The 19,498-nt window shown below is 45.8% G+C and overlaps 1 protein-coding gene across 6 annotated transcripts in view; it reads left to right on the top strand.

Annotated features, from left to right (window-relative positions):
- The window catches only part of LOC147249499 (uncharacterized), a 157,256-nt gene extending 138,401 nt beyond the window's left edge, over positions 1–18,855 (top strand). For all 6 annotated transcript variants that reach the window (XR_015119385.1, XR_015119384.1, XR_015119386.1 and 3 more), the window contains 3 exons: positions 3,491–3,574; positions 14,482–14,560; positions 16,714–18,855. Coding sequence is in view for 3 of the 6 variants with exons in the window: in XM_086225525.1 (XP_086081651.1) it covers positions 3,491–3,557 (67 nt within the window). In the remaining 3 variants the exon portion in view is untranslated. The remainder of the gene's footprint in view (positions 1–3,490; positions 3,575–14,481; positions 14,561–16,713) is intronic.
- Positions 18,856–19,498: the final 643 nt, after the last annotated feature.

Below are 19,498 nucleotides of genomic sequence, written 5' to 3'. Positions count from 1 at the left end.
TCTGCGTCATGTAAACTGTGAACAGACAAACGTATTTGCTCCTATTAAGAAGTCCTCCTCTCTCCCTGCGACCTTCTAGATGGGCGACCCCCATCTGACCCCTCATCCCTGGTCAGCTCAGACCACTAGAAGCAGACCTGCAGAGCTCAGAGGGGGAATTAAAGAGGCAGCTCCTCACTGTCATTCACGCCCCATCCATGCGATGTTGAAACTAAAATTGTTGCAAAAAGTTGCTTTGAAAAAGAAAAAACAAATCATATTTAGACTTCCGAATGGGTTTGTCGCAGTTCGACTTTCAGACTTTGAATATTCTTTTAATTGGATTTTGTGATTTAAACAGAACTCGCTGATACCGGGGACATCTTGACGTCTCCAAAATGATTATCTCAAGAGCAGCCACAGCTGGTCAGGTCAAACTATACCGGGTGACTTGCATCAAACAAATAAATGCTCTTTTTCTCAAAATTTTTTGCTTTGTTTTTGTTTTTTTGGAAGAGCGAGTGTGACTAAACTTCATTAAAAATAGATTTAAACTGGCCACTCAAAGGCAGATGAAGCCCTCCCTCCGAACAGAAACAAACAGAGAAGACTTTGGACTTATTGTCTTAATGAAGCTCTATCATGAGTGTCATCTCATGAAGTCGTGTCAAATCTCAGCATGTCAGCTGGCTGCTGTGACCTTCTGGAAGAACTGTAAGGCTTTCTGTTTTTATGTAACCTCCCTGTTCAACAGAGACTTTTTACACAACAGTCAGTAACTGTTGCTGTTTGTCTCTGCTCTTTAAATGCCCTTCTGTCCAAAATACAAGAGCCAGACTGGGTCTGCTCGTGTGTGTGTGTGTGTGTGTGTGTGTGTGTGTGTGCGTGTGTGCGTGCGTGCGCGCTTGCTTGACAGCGTGTCTGCATGTTTGTTTGTGTTGCTTTTTTGGGGGATTGGAGTAACTGGGCATACTGGACCAAACAGGTCTTCATTGTGCTGGAGGAGGAAGAGCTGGGTCGTACTGCGCCCTATTCAGTCAAGTTTGGAGTGAGGAAAAGCACTGTGTGTGTGTGTGTGTGTGTGTGTGTGTGTGTGTGTGTGTGTGTGTGTGTGTGTTTGCGCAATGACTGCACAGAGTTTTGGATGTACACATCCTGTATACACGGCATATTAAAAGATGTTGGTGGTGTTAAAGCCGCAATCAGTGTGTGTGTGTGTGTGTGTGTGTGTGTGTGTTCAGGGGCAACAATATCTGTCTTTGAGCCATATAACGAGGGAGTTCTCATTTTCAAAGGGCTAATTGTTGTAGATTTGTTACAACATTGATTTGTTTCAACTTGTTGCTGCGCTTTCTGTGTTACAGTAGCAAGTAGAGTTCAGCAGCCTGAACTCCTCCACTGTCACTCCTCCACTGTCACTCCTCCAATATCACTCCACCAATATCACTCCTCCACTGTCACTCCTCCACTATCACTCCTCCAGTATCACTCCTCCACTGTCACTCATCCACTGTTACTCCTCCACTATCACTCCTCCAATATCACTCCTCCACTGTCACTCCTCCACTATCACTCCTCCACTGTCACTCCTCCAATATCACTCCACCAATATCACTCCTCCACTGTCACTCCTCCACTATCACTCCTCCACTGTCACTCCTCCACTGTCACTCCTCCAATATCACTCCACCAATATCACTCCTCCACTGTCACTCCTCCACTGTTACTCCTCCACTATCCCTCCTCCAATATCACTCCTCCACTGTCACTCCTCCACTGTTACTCCTCCACTATCACTCCACCAATGTCACTCCTCCACTATCACTTCTCCGCTGTCACTCCTCCACTGTTACTCCTCCACTATCATGCCTCCACTATCACTCCTCCAATATCACTCCTCCACTGTCACTCCTCCACTGTCACTCCTCCAATATCACTCCACCAATATTACTCCTCCACTGTCACTCCTCCACTATCACTCCTCCAATATCACTCCTCCACTGTAACTCCTCCACTGTCACTCCTCCAATATCACTCCACCAATATCACTCCTCCAATATCACTCCTCCACTGTCACTCCTCCACTGTTACTCCTCCACTATCACTCCACCAATGTCACTCCTCCACTATCACTTCTCCACTGTCACTTCTCCGCTGTCACTCCTCCACTGTTACTCCTCTACTATCATGCCTCCACTGTCACTTCTCCAATATCACTCCTCCACTATCACTCCACCAATGTCACTCCTCCACTGTCACTTCTCCGCTGTCACTCCTCCACTCTTACTCCTCCACTATCACTCCACCAATGTCACTCCTCCACTATCACTTCTCCGCTGTCACTCCTCCACTGTTACTCCTCCACTATCATGCCTCCACTATCACTCCTCCAATATCACTCCTCCACTGTCACTCCTCCACTGTCACTCCTCCAATATCACTCCACCAATATTACTCCTCCACTGTCACTCCTCCACTATCACTCCTCCAATATCACTCCTCCACTGTAACTCCTCCACTGTCACTCCTCCAATATCACTCCACCAATATCACTCCTCCAATATCACTCCTCCACTGTCACTCCTCCACTGTTACTCCTCCACTATCACTCCACCAATGTCACTCCTCCACTATCACTTCTCCACTGTCACTTCTCCGCTGTCACTCCTCCACTGTTACTCCTCTACTATCATGCCTCCACTGTCACTTCTCCAATATCACTCCTCCACTATCACTCCACCAATGTCACTCCTCCACTATCACTTCTCCACTGTCACTTCTCCGCTGTCACTCCTCCACTCTTACTCCTCCACTATCACTCCTCCAATATCACTCCTCCACTATCACTCCTTCACTATCACTCCTTCCACTCAGCGATTCTCTTGAGAAGTGCAGACAAAAAATGTATGCTAATAAAAATACATCACTATAGAGTTGATAAAATCATTGAATTGGTTTGAATGCAGTGATGCAATCAGGAAATAGTTAGAGGTGGATTAAGACATTTAATTGGACAGCTGTCACAGTCCCAGTATACGAGAAGGAAGAACATCCACCGCTGAAACAGGAAGTTCTCCTTCACTGCCAGTCACAATCAGACTTTCCTCCAGTTCCAGCGTTCCTGTGGAACGATGGACATAAATTCAAAACGTAAAGAAGAGCAGCTCATTCCTGAAGCTTAGGAAGAATGGTGTTTGTCTCCTCTAATGCGTTAATTTTGCTGTAGCCCCCAAAATGGTGAAACATCCATTGAGTGTGTGACTCCCTGGTTAAATTCCCTAGTGGGTCTTTTGGAACATGCGGAGAACGTCTTCCATCCGTGTGTGTTAGTCTGAATTGAAACAGCACCGTTTCAGTGGGACTAACCTCTTTAGACCTGTGTCGAGTCCAGTTCAAGTCAGGCTAACACAATTAATGGAGCTTTTCTGAAACCATGTAAGCGTTCTGAATGATTCCGTCAAAATTTCTTAAAATCAAACTAATTTTTTTTCTTTTTGTTTTGCTCATCCAGTGACACAGCAGGAGAGAGAAGACACGATGACGAGACCGGGACAACGCACCAACCGGATGGCAAATGAGAACCGGTAGCTTTACGGTACAGAAAAACACACTAACAGCCACCCACCCACCCTCACACGCGCACACACACACACACACACACACACACACACACACACACAGTGGGTCCCATAGAGAGACACAGTAATGCCCTGGAGGGTGCCAGTCATGCCCAGCTTCCGCTGCGCTCCAAATTGAGCGTGGCACAGAGTGTATGAAGTCAGCCGTCTGGAAGAATGCCAAGCATTGTTCCTCCAAGCAGCTGGATGGTAATTACTAGAAAGAAGGAAAGAAGGGGAGAGAGAGAGAGAGAGAGAGAGACGGAGTGAGGGTGAGAGGAGCTTCACCACTCCTCTTCTGCTGTTCTCCTCTCTGGTGAACAAATCACCATTAAGATGGAAAATCCAGACTTTCTTAGTTTGGCTCCTCACCACTTAAAACAGAGCAGTGACTTCTGCTGAGCTCTTGACCTTGAACCAGGCAGAGACAGTTCAGAGAGAAGATGAGAGGAAGATGAAAGACCGTAGATGAGAGGAAAGTTTAAGAGAATATGCCGCGCGGAAGAAAGTCAGCAGAAGCTGACCTGGAAACGGAGTTACTTCTTAATTTTTTGTTTGTGCCAAATTGTGTTTTCAAGGACAAGAATACGCCGAATCGGAGACAAAAGAAAACAATGAAGTTAACGTCCTCTGCTCATAAATTCAAGCAGCCGCATTGAACAGTGTTCCGTCGGCATTGATGGAAAAAAATTCACATGGTTGTGTGAGCGGGAAAAACTTGATAAATATAATATATTTTTGATGCATTATCTTGTTTGTGAACACGATAAGTACTTGAGGCGGATGTGTAACAATGAAGACAACAACTCCCATGATCCCTCTCTTCTTCACGGTGCAGTTTGCAACAGAAATAGCCAACCCCAACCCTTCTGCTCGGTTGTGGTTTGACGAGCAGGTCAGCAACATTCAGCATTTTAGAGGCAAAAAATAAAAATGTTGTCATGTTTCATGAAACTAAACTGAAGCCAACACGCGTGATGTGGTCAAATTTGTCTCGTTTTCGTCGACGGCTGATATCAGAACATGTAGATTGGTGCTTTTTTGTAACATTAAAAACATGAAAAGGCAAAAGAAAGTTAGGTTCAAATCAAATTCTTGGAGACACTTAATCATGTTTCGTTCGTACTTTTGCGATTGAAATACAAACAAATGGCAGGTGTGTGGGTGCACGTACTTGTTTTAAACATACGTGTTCTGCACGTTACCTTATTTAAAAAAAAAGACATATCAAAGCAGAATATATGGCGTTTGGTGAACGAGGGGAAGGTGGAGCGAGTGGCGTAACTGTCTCTCCATGAGGAATGTGTCAACCTGCTGTCAACTATGTGCTGCTTTGTCACGAGACCACAGCAGAGCACTGGAAACACATAAAGTTGGCTTTTTCACACCTTCGACTCCTCCTGCCCCCCTTCCTCCTCCTCCCCTTCTTACACACACACACGCACACACACACACGCGGACGCACACACACACACTCGCTCGCAGTCGCAGGGGCAGCAGTAGCCCGGCTAGAGCTACTGCAGCTGTGACCAGAACAATAGCATTCCTCAGGTTTTAAACGCCTGGCACTTAGATTCCTAACAGTCAAATTCCTGCCGGGTAGAAAACTGGGGGTTGCTATAGGACGCCGAGAGCTGTAAGGAGCCTTGTAAGGAAACCTACAGCTGTAAAGTGCTGTGTGATTTGTGTTTTTTATGAGAGGGATGGATGGATGGATGGATGGGTTCCTGGGGACAGGAGAGGAAGCTGTGTTGTTTCTCCTAACGCTCCCTCTTCTAAGTCGTGACATTTTCAACACCCAGTTTTAGCAGTTTAGGTCGAGAGGCGTCCCGCTGCTTTGTCGGCGTGTCATGTGCCAGCACAGGCACCTGCTAAGTCAACCGGTGTGTCTCATAATGGGTTTTTTGGCACATGCGGTGCTGAAAACTACGCCGATGTGTTGAAAGCCACACAATAGTTTTGAGGGCATTACGTTTAAGGTGTTGACTAGCAGTGTCAATTTGTGTATTCGCTCTTCAAAAAAAACAAAAAAAACAACCCTTCATCTGCCCCTGTTACGCTCCTACTCTCACAATTAATTTACAATTAATTTACTCACTGAAACTAGTTTCTGTCTGAAAGCGTTCCCTCTTCCTCTGGGCCTCCTGGTGGCTTTAGTGCACCCAGCACTGAGCTGCCCAACTATCAGCCCATCTGAAATAACCCCAAAAATAACGATTCTCTCATTAACCACGCCTGTTTCACAATTTAAATATAAATGAATCTAATTTAGCAAACCTCGGCCACGATGAAGGAGACTCATTTAGAGGCAATCTAAAATTAATGAGGGCATCTGGAGAGAGACAGAAGAGAGGGGCCGTGCGTGGCTTAACAGATACCGGAGTTAACAAGCTACTGTACTTTAAACACTGGAAAATCCCCATTAATTTTAAAGTTAATGCACTACTGTACTCTGAATGGTGAAAAGAAGCTTTAATGTTAGTTCAAACACATTACGGCGACATCTTCAGCCTGACTCTTGGCCTCTCGCTGCCAAATATCCTTTGTTGTCATACGACTCCTTCTGGTCATACGGGACTATAATTTTCTGGACATTATTAATACAATAACAAGTGAATACGGGCATGTCTCCAGTACTCTCTCAGATTTGTCATAGCTATTTTTTAATTAATGCCTTGCATAGAATTAGGGGAGAGAGTGACAGCAGGAGTTTCCATCAACAGATTTTGATGAATTGCAGGAGTAGGAAAGGTCGATAAGAAAGAGCAAACGCACCAAATGTGAAATGTAAGGCACTTTGTTGAACAAGATTCTTCCTCTTCCCTCGTCCGCTTTCCACCAAAGCAGGTGTCTTTCCTGCCCTGGTAGTCGCTTGACGAGATTAAACGGAAGCGCAACCGGTGACGGTGTAGAAGTTTCCCATGATGCATCACCAAGAACCATCAATTCATACAGCACTGCTCAACGTTGTTGCCTCTCCTGTCCTCCTCCCATCTGATTATTTGCTCTGCAGGCTTGCATATAAATCAACCCGAGACTTTTTAAACATGGTATTTCCATGCTGCTCAGAACGCGCTTTCAGCCGTGTGAGCAGTTCCAGCAGATGCCAACCAGCTCCCACAGTGACTGTTTGGTTTTGCAGGTTTAATTCCCGATGGGTTTGGGTCCAGAGTGATTAGGCTGAGCCCTAAAGGCCAGCAGGCTTGTCAGGTGTCTCCACACATTAACTTTGTTCTGCTCACACCCTGAGCTGACAGCACAGTGAGGCAGAGGGAGAAAGAGAAACGCTGATCTGGCGTGGTGGGAGGTACGGGAGGATACGCACAAACTCGCCGCTAGATTTTATTGTTCTTATATTAAATAGGTTTCTTTAAAATAAAAAACAAAGTTTTATTTGGATTTTGGCATTAAAGTGACCAACATGGCTGACAAATCTGTTCATTCTCTTTTACAGCGGCATTTTGACTGCACGTTGCTTCCATAATTCAATACATTTCCAATTAAAGAAGAATGTCGGCGCATACCTTTTTTTTAGATAAATGGAAGTCATGAAATTCCGTTCCATTTTCTTTGTACACGATCCTGCAAATTTCACAATCTTTGAAATAATAAATATCTGTGTATTTTCTTTCACTTTTATTAACTATTTAACAGCTTTGTTTGGAAGTAGAAGTAAAAAAAAATGGATTTAAGAGATATATTTACAGCAGCCGGGATCATATTTAGTGACTTATTCATTTCTGGAGTTGATCTTCAATGGCTTTTGTCTTTCAGACTCCTCTTAGTTTCACCTCCAGTGGAACTGACACACTGATGGATGCCACCTCAACATTTTCTGTAGCCTTTAACCCTAAAACCAGCAGAGTGACAACACAGTCGACTTTGCCCTGCTGGATTCAAATAAACTTGCATTGTGTCTGTGCACAAACAACTTCCTGCATGCAGACACGCAGCTTGTTAATGGGGGCGGGAAGAAAAGAGAAAAAAAAAATCTCTTCCTGCTTCTGACCTCCAACCCCATCCTACACCACCCACACCCACCGCTTACACAGCATGGTGCAGCTATAGGAGGGGAGGGGGTGGCGGCGGGGAGATGGCATCAGGCTTGAGTGTGTGCGTGCAGGCTGAGGAGGTGATGTTAGGTTTTAGGTGTGTGTGTGTGTGGGGGGGGGACAACTTGTGTCCTGACTGAAGAAGTGGAGGAATACAGAGGAGGGGAGATGAGGAGACCTGCTGAGAGGGCAGCCGATGTATACTCCTCCTTCCTGGTACCTCTCCCTCCATCCCTCGCCTCTTTTCACACTCCTCCTCCTCCTCTGGCTCCAGCTGTGGGGGTAAAGTACATTACATGCTTGCTAATCAAACCTCCATTACAAGTTCGGAGTGTCGTGGAGAGAAGCTTCTTTCTTCGCACTTCGCTCCTCCAACATCTCCGCTCACTTGTCCTGTTTTGATGCACTTGTTGTTGTTGGGGTTTTTTTTTAATCCCTTTTTTGGCAAAAACGTAAATGTGCAGCGCTGACATAAGTCATGTGACGATCAGCTGCTGCCAGCGTCATCCTGGAAAAATTTGTCTTCGTCTCTGGACAGCAGGAATAATAACAATTACCCAACTGAAAGAAATTCTATAGACTAGCAAAGACAATCTCTCCTTCCGTTGTTAGCAACATTCCCTGTGCTGGCGAGGTGTGACTAGATTATCTATCGCGTAGCAGAGGTTTTCCTTTCTCAGGAAAAAAAGTCTTCTTACTCAACGTTACAAATGCATGGAATTGAGAGGATGCAGTCTGGTGATATCGCACCTCTGGAAACCTGAAGACGTGTCTTCTAAACAGTAGCTTGACAAGAAGCAAGGTCTCAACCTTCACAACGACAAAATGATTGTTTGTGACTGTCTCAGTTCATAAAACAGCTTTTTAAAACTGTAGCCCACAGAAGGATTTAACCCAGGGGTCCTCAGAAACAAAACTTAGCGCCACAAAGATTTTTTTTCAATGAGTCAGAGGTCCATTTATTGAGGTCGGTCGGGACACGTGTGACAATACTTTAATAATACTGTACAATTTTGACCTTAATTAAAATAAATGGTTGAATAAAACACTTCACGACCCCGGTCATGAATCCTAAACAAATGTGTCAGAAGGGATTTTTTTCTTTTTAAGTAGAAACACAAAGAACCTCAAGGAAGAAGGAAAAATGCATTTCTGTCCTACGGTGAATCAAAAATCTCAGGAATTCCAAACCAACGTAGACCAAATCTCCCTTTCAGTTTAAGAAACTGTTCGAATTTTTTTTTTTTTAATGCCCCAGAAATGAAAGGTAAAGTTAAAAAATTTATTATCGTGTACCTGTCTGTGTGTGCTGCGGCCGCGAGGGCAGGGTGGAATAGAAACGTGGCGTTTGGGGTGACAAAAACACAACAACAACAACAACAAAAGACCCTCTGGCCGACCAGCCATTCGGGAAACCTCCCTCAAGATGGCCTCCCTGCCTTGACGTGCTGACCCAACCAGAACACAGAGTGGAGGAATAATAGTTCAGGGGCCACAGATAGGCGGCCAGCAGGCTGGATGCCATTTAAAGTGACTAAACCCAAAACTTGTAATTTGCCATTCGAGGAATCCGAGACATTTAAAACGACCCTCAGTAGAGCCCTCCTGGGATCTGCTGCACGTATGGAGGACATGGACTCTTGGCCAACTCTGGACGTATACAGTAGGACATGTCAGCGGGGTCCTGAACTGTCCGTGTCCTCGTCCATTTTGGAGTATAAAACCAGCCTTATATACACTTGATTACACACTTGAACAGCTTTTTCATCTCTTCAATGTCTCGTCTCATCTAAAAATCCGTCGCGTGAGGCCAAAGACGTCACATCAAACAGAGAAATACCACTTTCAACAAGTTTAGAATCCAACACAAGCAACCCCTTGTGCAATGTTTTCACAATTCACACACACACACGCACACGCACACGCACACACAATAATGACGAGCCTTCACTGTATAGTCAAACATGTAATATAATGTCAGCGTTGTGCTTGCGGCTCGTTTCAGCCGCCTCCAAAACGAACAAATACTCAGTTAATAAGAGAAACTGGAAACGGGTCGTGCGAGCAACATCGTCTGGCATCATTCACCGACCTGATGGTCCGTGTGACTCGTCGCTGATGACCTTTGACTCGGCCCATCGTCTTTCAGACGCTTCAGTTACGAGACGCAACCCGCTAGCAGCAACTCATGTCCGACGCGTACTGTTCCGAATGAGCCGCGGGAGCTTTTCAGAGCCGGTAATCAAACAGTGAATCAATGGATGATGCACTGCAGTGGCACATCAGTCAAGATATACACAGTATCTGAGTTTTGAGACCATCAAAACACAAGAACGAACACAAGACTAGCAGGCAGTCCTGCTGGGCTAATTAGCCGTCCTCCGACCCAGCGCTCGATTACCATCTCTGAGAGGATGAGCTCTGTACACAAGGCTCTTAAGATATAATGAAATGGGTTTGTCCTGGTCTGTAAACACACGAGATCTCCAAGCTCTGTATGATTAATTATTGTTGGTCGTACTGTTGACCTTCTTATACGCCTTTATTCTGTGTTAATGGGACGTGTTCAACACGTGATGCCGGTGGCGGGAAGGACGCTGGTACACGTGTGTGTGTTCGCATCACAGCTGCGCCGTTATTTCTCCTCTCCGCTGAAAATTGAGTTCTTATATTATAAAAGGATTTCAAGCCCTTTAGATCAAGTTTTACTTTGCTGAAATTAACAGTGTACAGCCAGTCTATCGCATGAAGATACCCAATCATTATGAAGCCAATGTTCACTGCTCTCAACAGCGTCAATAACGACATCTCATATAATACATAAACAAAGTTTTTGCACATTAAGAGCAGAATATTTTATCGGAGTTTGTCAAAGTATATCTTGTTCTCATAATTAAATTGAAGGCGTCTTCAGCACACAGCAAATACGCTTCAGTACACTTACTAGTGCTCTTGTTCTGTGTATCCAGGGTATCGAACTGAAATCACACGCTCTTATTTTCAGCATGTATTGATCAAACATAAGAATAAACCTGTTTGGGGTTTTTTTTTTGTAAGTGCGCCCCTAATTATCATCAGTTTTCTGCATGCTTAAAAGCTTCAACTGCTATTTTAAGCGCAGAGCAGCTCGTCTGCTGTAAACACTGGAGTCCTTCATAGTTGTAGTTTCTAGATGTCTGCTTGCAAGTGAAGCGGTGAGAGTATTTCTGTTTTATGATCCAGGGAGAGATGAAGCTTGATACAACAGGTGAATCACTGTGGTATCTGGAGAAGCACCTGGAGGAGCGCCTGCCTGTGGTGGTCCGGATCTTACATGTCCCTCATCCTTCAGGTTCAGGTTTCATTGCTTGGTTCTGTCGCCGCCAGAGATGTCAGGGTGTCCTGCTGGACTTCAGAGCAGGTCGCTGTTCCACCTCAGGTCAAAGGCACTTCTGATAGTAAATGCTGAATATCTTATCAATCACATTATTGATTGATTTGAATAGAAACCCTGCAACTGTAATGCAACTGTCGAGTGTTGCGGGCTTGTATGTGTGTGTATGTGTGTGTGAGTGAGCGAGAGAGAGAGAGAGAGAGAGAGAGAGCAAAAGATGTCCCGAGTCCCACACTGAAATTTGAGATCAGAGTGTGTTTAGATGAGCGATGAACAGACAACGCTTATCCACAAGTCAAAGAGCTCCAGTGGCTAAAACCCCACCGGGCAGCAAGACGGACACACACACACACACACACACACACACACACACACACACACACACACGGACAGGTGATACATCATTGATATGAGAGGGAGGGAGGAGGAAGTGCCAGGGGTGAAGAGAGTGAAAAGAAGGCCTGGACAGATGAGAGGGAGGTGAACTGGAGGGGGAGTGGGAGGGGACAGAAGGGTGGGGGACCCAGCGGGTGATGGAGCGAGCAATAAAGAGCAACGGACAGTTCACCATGTTTGCAACAGGGTTCATACGGTCATGAAAAAACCTGGAAAAGTCACGGAATTCACAAATTCCAAGTCTGGAAAAGTTTTTTTTAGTAGAGTAGAAATGTTGGAAAAACTGTGGAAATCTGTTTCACAAATACCTGAATATTAAAGTGTACGTGGCTCCGTTTTGATCCTCTGAGAAAAATCTCGTTTGATTCGGATGTACTTTATTCTTCATGTGTAGAGAGATGTTTTAGAGACCGTAAGGTCACGAACTTTCAAGGAACTTTATTAGTGAAAATGTATACGAACTCTGTTTGAAGTGAATTTATTGAAAAGATGAAAGAGGTCATCCTTCGCTTTTGAAGGGTTGTAGTTGACGGTTGAGATGCTTCCACGGTAAACAGCGTTTTCATCGGCGTTATTTCCTTCCACCTCCTGTCTTCCAGATGGAGGTTGATAAGTGTCAAGGGAGAAATCTCTGGCTTGATCGTGGCGTTTCGGAAATATTTGTCACATCGTGACATAAGACAGGACCAAAGTAGGACCCGCTGATCGTCAGCTGTCACGACACAATAAAACCATTTTTAAATGTGACTTCTGGGGCTGTAAAACCCAAAGGTCAAAGGTCAAGATTGATGATTAAACTTTCAACAAATTAGAGTGTGCAATTTTTACCCTAAAACTGATGATAAAGTCTCACCTTCAGTATACGCATTTGGATTATGACCTTCAGTTGATTTATGTATTTTCTCGTGATATTAAAGCTTTGTGATTGGAGCAACAATAAGTGCATATTTCTTATCTCGTTAGTCATGTGACCAGTGAAAATGTAGGTACGATCAAGTGTTAAGCTTCAATAAAAACCCACAAAGAAATTTCTCACTGTTTTAGCAAATATCAGTAACTGCTGATGTAATTACAGAGGAAGAACGCTTCAGTATTTTTAATTAAATATGATTAAATAATCCTAGTCAGTGAAATCTTGGGGTGGCAAGATAAGAAGAGGGGGAAGACGGGAGTGATGGACAGCTAGAGGGAGGGGAAGAGAGAAGGGGGGATGGAGGGAGGTGTATAGTGCAGCAGAAACTTCCCATGCTGGCCTCCCAGTGTGGCTACGTAATGAGGGCAAGGGACACACACACACACACACACACACACACACACACACACACACACACTCTTGCAGACACACATTCGGGGCTGAGCATGGCCCCACGGCTGATTAGTGGCACACAAAGGCCCCAAACAGAAGTAGCAGAGGGCTCACAATGGGAGCAGGGCCTCAAGGCGTGGTTTACTTCTGCCCTGAGGGAGGGGGCGAGAGAGGTTAAGAGACAGGGACAGGGAGAAAGAGAGAGAGAGGGTCCCACTGAGCTGGACAGGGAACCAAGTGGGGGCGGGCGGGGGTGGTAGAGGAGGGATTCAACGGGGTTAGAGAAGTGACAGACGCAGAGAGGAGCTGTGTGTGTTTGTCTCGGTAAAAAACACGCTGGGTTTCTACTGGGTTCTATTTGTGCTGTCAGGAAACCAGTTGAACGGGTCAGAGGCTGCTTGTTCACTGTCCAGTTCCATCCTCAGGTCCAGAACCACCACGCATCCCTAAAATCACTTCTGGCCATGCGGGGGAAAAACACAAAAAATTCAGAATGTAAGAAAAGCATCAACATCTTTCTGTGAGCCAGAATGACATGAAGTGCACTTGGCCCCCAAGATAGGAAGGAAAAAGGGCAGAAGACAAAACATCACATTTACAGATTCAGTTCTTGGAAACAAGCAGAAACTCAGAAGAAGCACTGAATCAGCATAACTAACCCGTTACGTAAGAGTTACTTAAGCTCATTTCAGGAATCTAATGATGCTCGGTGATTCTGTGAAAATATGCGCAACAGTTTGGATTCAAGCCCGTCTTGTGATTCACTGCGTGTACTTCGTTCTGATTTAGACGCCAATGTTTTCACAGCCGCTTGGGTGAAGTTAACAGTTGCAGGCTGGTTTTCAATGACAGATGGACGAAGTCTTCAGTTTCCACGCTGCCCACACCCACGGACATGAAGGCTTTTTCTTTTTTCAAATTTAACCATGTGCCTTTGCGAGATGATGAATCGCTTTTCTGATTTTTCTTTCCTGGTACGTCACGTTCACAAAGACACCGGAGCACGCAGTACACACGCAGTACACACGCAGTACACACGCAGTACACACGCAGTACAGAGGAGGTCAGTGACAGGGAGATTTATCTTTTGTTCCAGTGGGATTTCCGAACTCAACACTGACTGAACGACATCTGCTCGCGCTCCAGACAGGTTCATTTGTGCGTGACACGGCTAAAAGTTGCAGGCGTTACTGGCGAAGGTGACAGTCGTTGGTTGCCTCCAACCCACGTGGGTGCTGGCGTGCCACATCTACGCCAACTTGAGCTCATAAATAACCAATAAGCTATTAAAGGCTACTGCAGGTGGCGCTTGACAACACACACTAGCTATACGTCATGTTGCTAAACAGATGGTGCCGCACAGGTGACGTTGTAACCACCAGGTGGCGCTGTGACTTGGACTTGGCTTGTAGGGACTGGTGTGAAAATTGGAAAAGATCTGAACCGAAAGCAGTTCTTAAGGTGTTTCTGACCAAAGCTGAGATGGATCGTCTCGCTAGCACACCAGAGTGTAGGCAACCATGTAATCCCGCTAGATGGCGCTGTGACTCATCTGCGCCCCACCACCAAGTTACCAGTTTAAGATGCCGCCAGACATGTGAAGTCCTCTAAATGGCGAGTTTGAGTCACTGCTACCACAGAACATGTTGGTAGCTTTGAAATCGTGGCGGTGGCTCTTTGCTTAGATTAGCATCTACATATTTCTGCAGAGAATTAATATTATATGGCAACGACTAATGAACGCGACCTTCCTTTCAGAGAGGAGCAACGGCTGCTGTAATCTCCGCTGTTCAATTAGCGGCTCTGACCTGGACGCCACTTCATTAGCAGGAGGAAGGTATGGAATTAACATTTCTCTGTTGCTTCCCATCTCTGGGTCCCCCTTCTTTTCTCGAGAAAGAAGGTTGTGTGTATCAGTAAGAAATGAAATTGTTCTGTATTATTCTGGAGGAGCAAATTAGAGAGAGAGTGAAGTACATGAAGTGTGTGTGTGTGTGTGTGGGGGGGGGGGGGGGTTAATTCCTCCAAGACAATTTAGGTTTTCCAGCCTCTTTTCCTGTTTTTTTCCAATTACTTAATGCTATTTAAACACACCAGAGCTCACACACACATATTAATGGTCCTCAGCAACAGAGTCTCCTGAAATAATTTACGCAGTAATTGTATTTGATAAACCATAAAGGGAGCCCATCAGAGGAACGCTGGCTGTAATAAAATGATAAAATAGACAATCGTGCAAAAAAAGAAAACCCTGGTCTTTAATTTGCTAAACACACGATGGAGGGAGTCAAGATGCTCAACAGCAGCTCGATGACTGCAGAACCCTGTGAAACGGTTCCAGCGTGAGTGGAACGTCACCAAGAGGAGGCAACTCAGCGCTGGGGTTCTGAGTCTAGGCTGCTGTGTTTACCACTGATGCTCCTCATCAGCCAGTAGTACCAGTATTACAGTACCTATTTGTTAGAAGACTGAAGAAACTGCAGTAAATCATCACACATATATGAGCCAGCTTGATATTTCACTTATTATAACCACAAAAAATGAACTTTTCACATTTGATTTTGCACCTTTAATGACATGAAAAGCACACTGGTGACTACTGTGCCATGATTTATTAATATGTATCTCTATAATGTAATATGTATCTCTCTAATGAAAATACAAGGCCTCCACAAATGTAATCCGAATATCCTCGGTGTTCATTCCTTAGATTTCGTCTGTTCTCCTGCAAATAGATCTCCATGGATCTCTTCTGTTTGTTTAATGGCCGCTGCAGTTGGATCCAGAAGTTAGTCGCTCATCCCCTTGTAATATCACCCAACTACAACTGCATTTTAACCAAACCGGTACGACACTCCCCCCCCCCCCCAGAAATCCTACAAACTAACTCACAAACACGGACGGTGACTTCAACCTCTTTTTAGAGGTAATTAATCAGTAGAAAACGTTTTTAGAACGGTTGCCTGCTGTGTCGTCTCATCTAAAAACGGGGCGCCTTCGTTGGCGTTCTCGCTGTAAACCTCAGTTCACCTCACAAACCAGGTGCATGTCGCACCGATGTGGATGGATTTACACCGGATCCCAGAGGGGCCTCGTACGCATCAGAGGGAGAAAGCCTCGCAGCACGAGGTGATTGGATGTCCGGGGGGTTAATTACATTAATTATATTTGATGGATTTTAACTGAAAATAAACCTCGTATCAAATCGAAATCGTCAGTCAGGTCAGGGAACAGGATGACATCACTGGGAACAGCTTACAGCGCCAAACCCTTTCATTGTCGCAGGATCACATTAGCTCTTTGAGATTCTCTTCACGGTTGTAGAGAAATCAGAGTCCTCGGGTCGACACAGCCATGACAGTGTGAGATCTGCACCACAAAGAGTTAAAAAAAAATCTGATCTTGTGTTAATGCATGCAGACTGTGTGTGTGTGTGTGTGTGTGTGTGTGTGTGTGCGCGTGCGCGTGCGCGTGGTAGAGGCTGCTGTGTAAAATGACAAGGAAACGGTGATTTTCCACCATAGAGGCTTCTACAGAACTTTTCCTCCAGGCGGTGGCAGAGAAATTATTGAATTTTGTGTGTGTGTGAGTAATGGAGTGTGTGGATGTGTGTGTGTGTGTGTGCCCTTGCCCGTATGTCTTCCCCCCCCACACACACACCTCATCCCTCTCTTGCCACTCTGTCTTGATATTTTTATGATTTCGCTGGTTAAATTAAGAGTTAATTATGCGTCTGAGATGTCGTCTCAAGCACCAATAAAAACATTTGAAAGAAAGCGTTTTGTTTTCAACCTGAATGTTTTTTTTTATCCATTATTCCTGAAAAGCAGAGCTGCGGGCGGTGAGAGGGTTTCACAAGACAGGAGGATGATTGTACTGAGAGAGGAAGAAAGAGTCGGTTCATTTACATACACCAGCGTCTCGTCTGTGTGTGTGTGTGTCTCTCTCTCAACAACACACACACTAACGCTGCTTTCTGTCTTCCTGTAGATGCTGTTGGTGTGACATCAAAACCGGCAGAAGCAGAGGAGATGGCAAAGGGCGCTGACATGACATCACACACGCACACACACACACACGAGTGGGAGCTTGTGTGAGGGGTGTGAGCCATTTCTAGGTGAAGCAAACCACATTAAACGGGATCAAACTGAAGCGAAACGACCTCAACTGGACTGAAAATAAACGCCTTTGCTGGACTCCCAGCCCTCTGAGGTTTTGGAGGGGAAATGTTTGGCGTAATGTCTTGAAATGTTACGTGAAAACGACTCAGACCCAGGAGGTTGCATGAGTGAAATTCCGGTGTTTATTTATAATAAATCCTGTGTGTTGAAAGTCATCCGCGTGAGACTAAAAGGACGTGAACGGGGCTGCTGAGAGATGGCCTGTGGTGACGTTAGATGATACAGTCGTTCATTTTACAGGGGTTTTGCATCATTGGACCCTTCCACAGACAGCAGACCCGAGCACCAACATTCTGAACATTAAATAATGAATTAACTGGAAAACCTGCTTTTTTTAGGCTTATTTGTGCCTGTTTTGTTTTGCTATCAAAGAAGTTTAATGGCAGTGTTTAAGAAGTCGGTCACTTTTCAGACTCCTCCTCCTCCTCCTCCTCTGCTTTATCCGGTGGGTCCGGGACGCGGGGGCAGCAGTCTCAGCAAGGAAGCCCAGACTGCCCTCTCCCCAGCCACTTCCACCAGCTCTTCAGGGGGAATCCCGAGGCGTTCCCAGGCCAGCCGAGAGATATAATCCCTCCAGCGTGTCCTGGGTCTGCCTCGGGGCCTCCTCCCGGTTGGGAATGCCTCCTGAGGGAGGCGTCCAGGAGGCATCCTCACCAGATGCCCAAACCACCTCAACTGACTCCTCTCGACATGGAGGAGCAGCGGCTCTACTCTGAGCACCTCCCGAATGACGGAGCTTCTCACCCTATAAAATCTAAGGGAGAGCCCAGCCACCCTGCGGAGGAAACTCATTTCGGCCGCTTGTATTCACGATCTTGTTCTTTCAGTCATTACCCAAAGCTCATGACCATAGGTGAGGGTTGGAACGTAGATTGACCGGTAAATCAAGAGCCTCGCCTTCTGGCTAAGCTCCCTCTTCACCACAACGGACCAGTTTAGCACCCGCATCACCGCCCCAATCCGCCTGTCAATCTCCCGCTCCATCCTACCCTCACTCGTGAACAAGACCCTGAGATACTTAAACTCCTCCACCTGAGGTAGGACCCCCCCCCCCCCCCTCCTCCTGGAACCGTCACCTTATCATGGTGGAGGAGTTTGAGTGCCCTAGTGACCCTAGGAGCTATGCTGTCGTGGGCATTTTGCCCCTGGTAGGCTCACCCAAGGCAGACTGGTTCTAGGCGAAGGGCCAGACAAAGAACGGTTCAACAGACCCCTCATGGAGAAGCCACCGTTTGTTTTGTGTACCCTGCCCGGAGGGGCACCGGGGCCCCGCCCTGGAGCCAGGCTTGGGGTAGGGGCTCGACGGTGAGCGCCTGGTGGCCGGGCCTTGGTTTGTGGGGCCCGGCTGGGCGTAGCCCGAAAAAGTGACACAGGCACGTCCTCCGTTGAACCCACCACCCACAGGAGGAACCGGAGGGGTCCGGTGCAATGTGGCCTGGGTGGCAGTCCAAGGCGGGGGCCTCGGCAGTCTGAACCCCAGGCATGGAAGCTGGCTTTTGGGACATGGAACGCTTTTCAGACTCGAAATATTGACAGTCTTGTTGTTTTCTCTCAGTTTTCTCATCAATTCCAGAGTAACTCGTATAGCAACCATATGGATCAGGAAACTGAGATTCTATAATTGGTATTTGTCCAACAATTTATAAAACAGGAAATGCAAAAGCAAGAACCGTGTTGTATTTGAATCGCATTTAGTCATTCACTTATGAAACGATGTTCTAAAGTGTGTCATCTTATTGTCTTGCCTCATTAAGTTGCCATTTATTATTAAAAAAAAACAGTGATTTTGTACATTTTAAGGTAAATTAATGGAGTTTCAACTTGACTTTGTCAGAAAAAAACCTTCCCCGCTATCGTGAGGCGAAGCCGTATTCTCGATAAATGTTGGGAGATGTTGTTACATGAACAGAGACGTTTGTGGTATTTATATCAAATGCACACCAAAAAAAATGGCAGAATAAAAGCTGTTTCATACCAAGAATGACTTTTGAGGCTGATAACTTGCATATAAATTTGTGAAAAACTGATTTTGTGGATATTCATGAATGCGTGCACGCTGCTGGATGTCAGCAAGTGTCTGCCGGCGCTGAAGTTTGAACACTGAACTCTTCTGTTTGCAGCTGACATCATTCCTCCTGGTCAAAGCTAGCAGATAGATAGATAGTCTGATGCCAGGATAGGAGAATGACTGCCTTATCAATGCGGTCAGAGAACTGCCAATGCTGTTTGACTAACACTGTGACCACTGCCTCAAAAGCCATGAGGACGCGTAACTGGAGGTCACCCAGCAGCAGGTCCTGCCTGATGTGTACTGGCAGGGTGAAGCTAGTTGCTAACATGAAAGTGATACTTCACCTGACAAGTGTATTTTGCTTTTTAAGTATTTTAAAAATAGCTGTCCTGAGGTCAGCTAGCTGTTTCTCCCTCCAGCATTACTCCTGTGGGATTCCAGAGTGCAGGAAGAGCCAGTCACGTATTAGCTTCAAGCTAGTAGCTACTGCAACCGAACAACAGCAAAACTGCCAAGGAATGTCAGTGTACTGGCGCTGGAGCTCAGTGCGATCCAGCTGTTCGCTCAGCAGTCCGCTAACACT

This window comes from Aulostomus chinensis, chromosome 14 (genome assembly GCF_037954235.1).
Source record: "Aulostomus chinensis isolate RoL2024-O1b breed Wild chromosome 14, RoL_Achi_v1.0, whole genome shotgun sequence".
NCBI lineage: Eukaryota > Metazoa > Chordata > Actinopteri > Syngnathiformes > Aulostomidae > Aulostomus > Aulostomus chinensis.
Note: the sequence above shows the minus strand (reverse complement) of the source record. Positions and strands in the feature narration are given on the sequence as shown.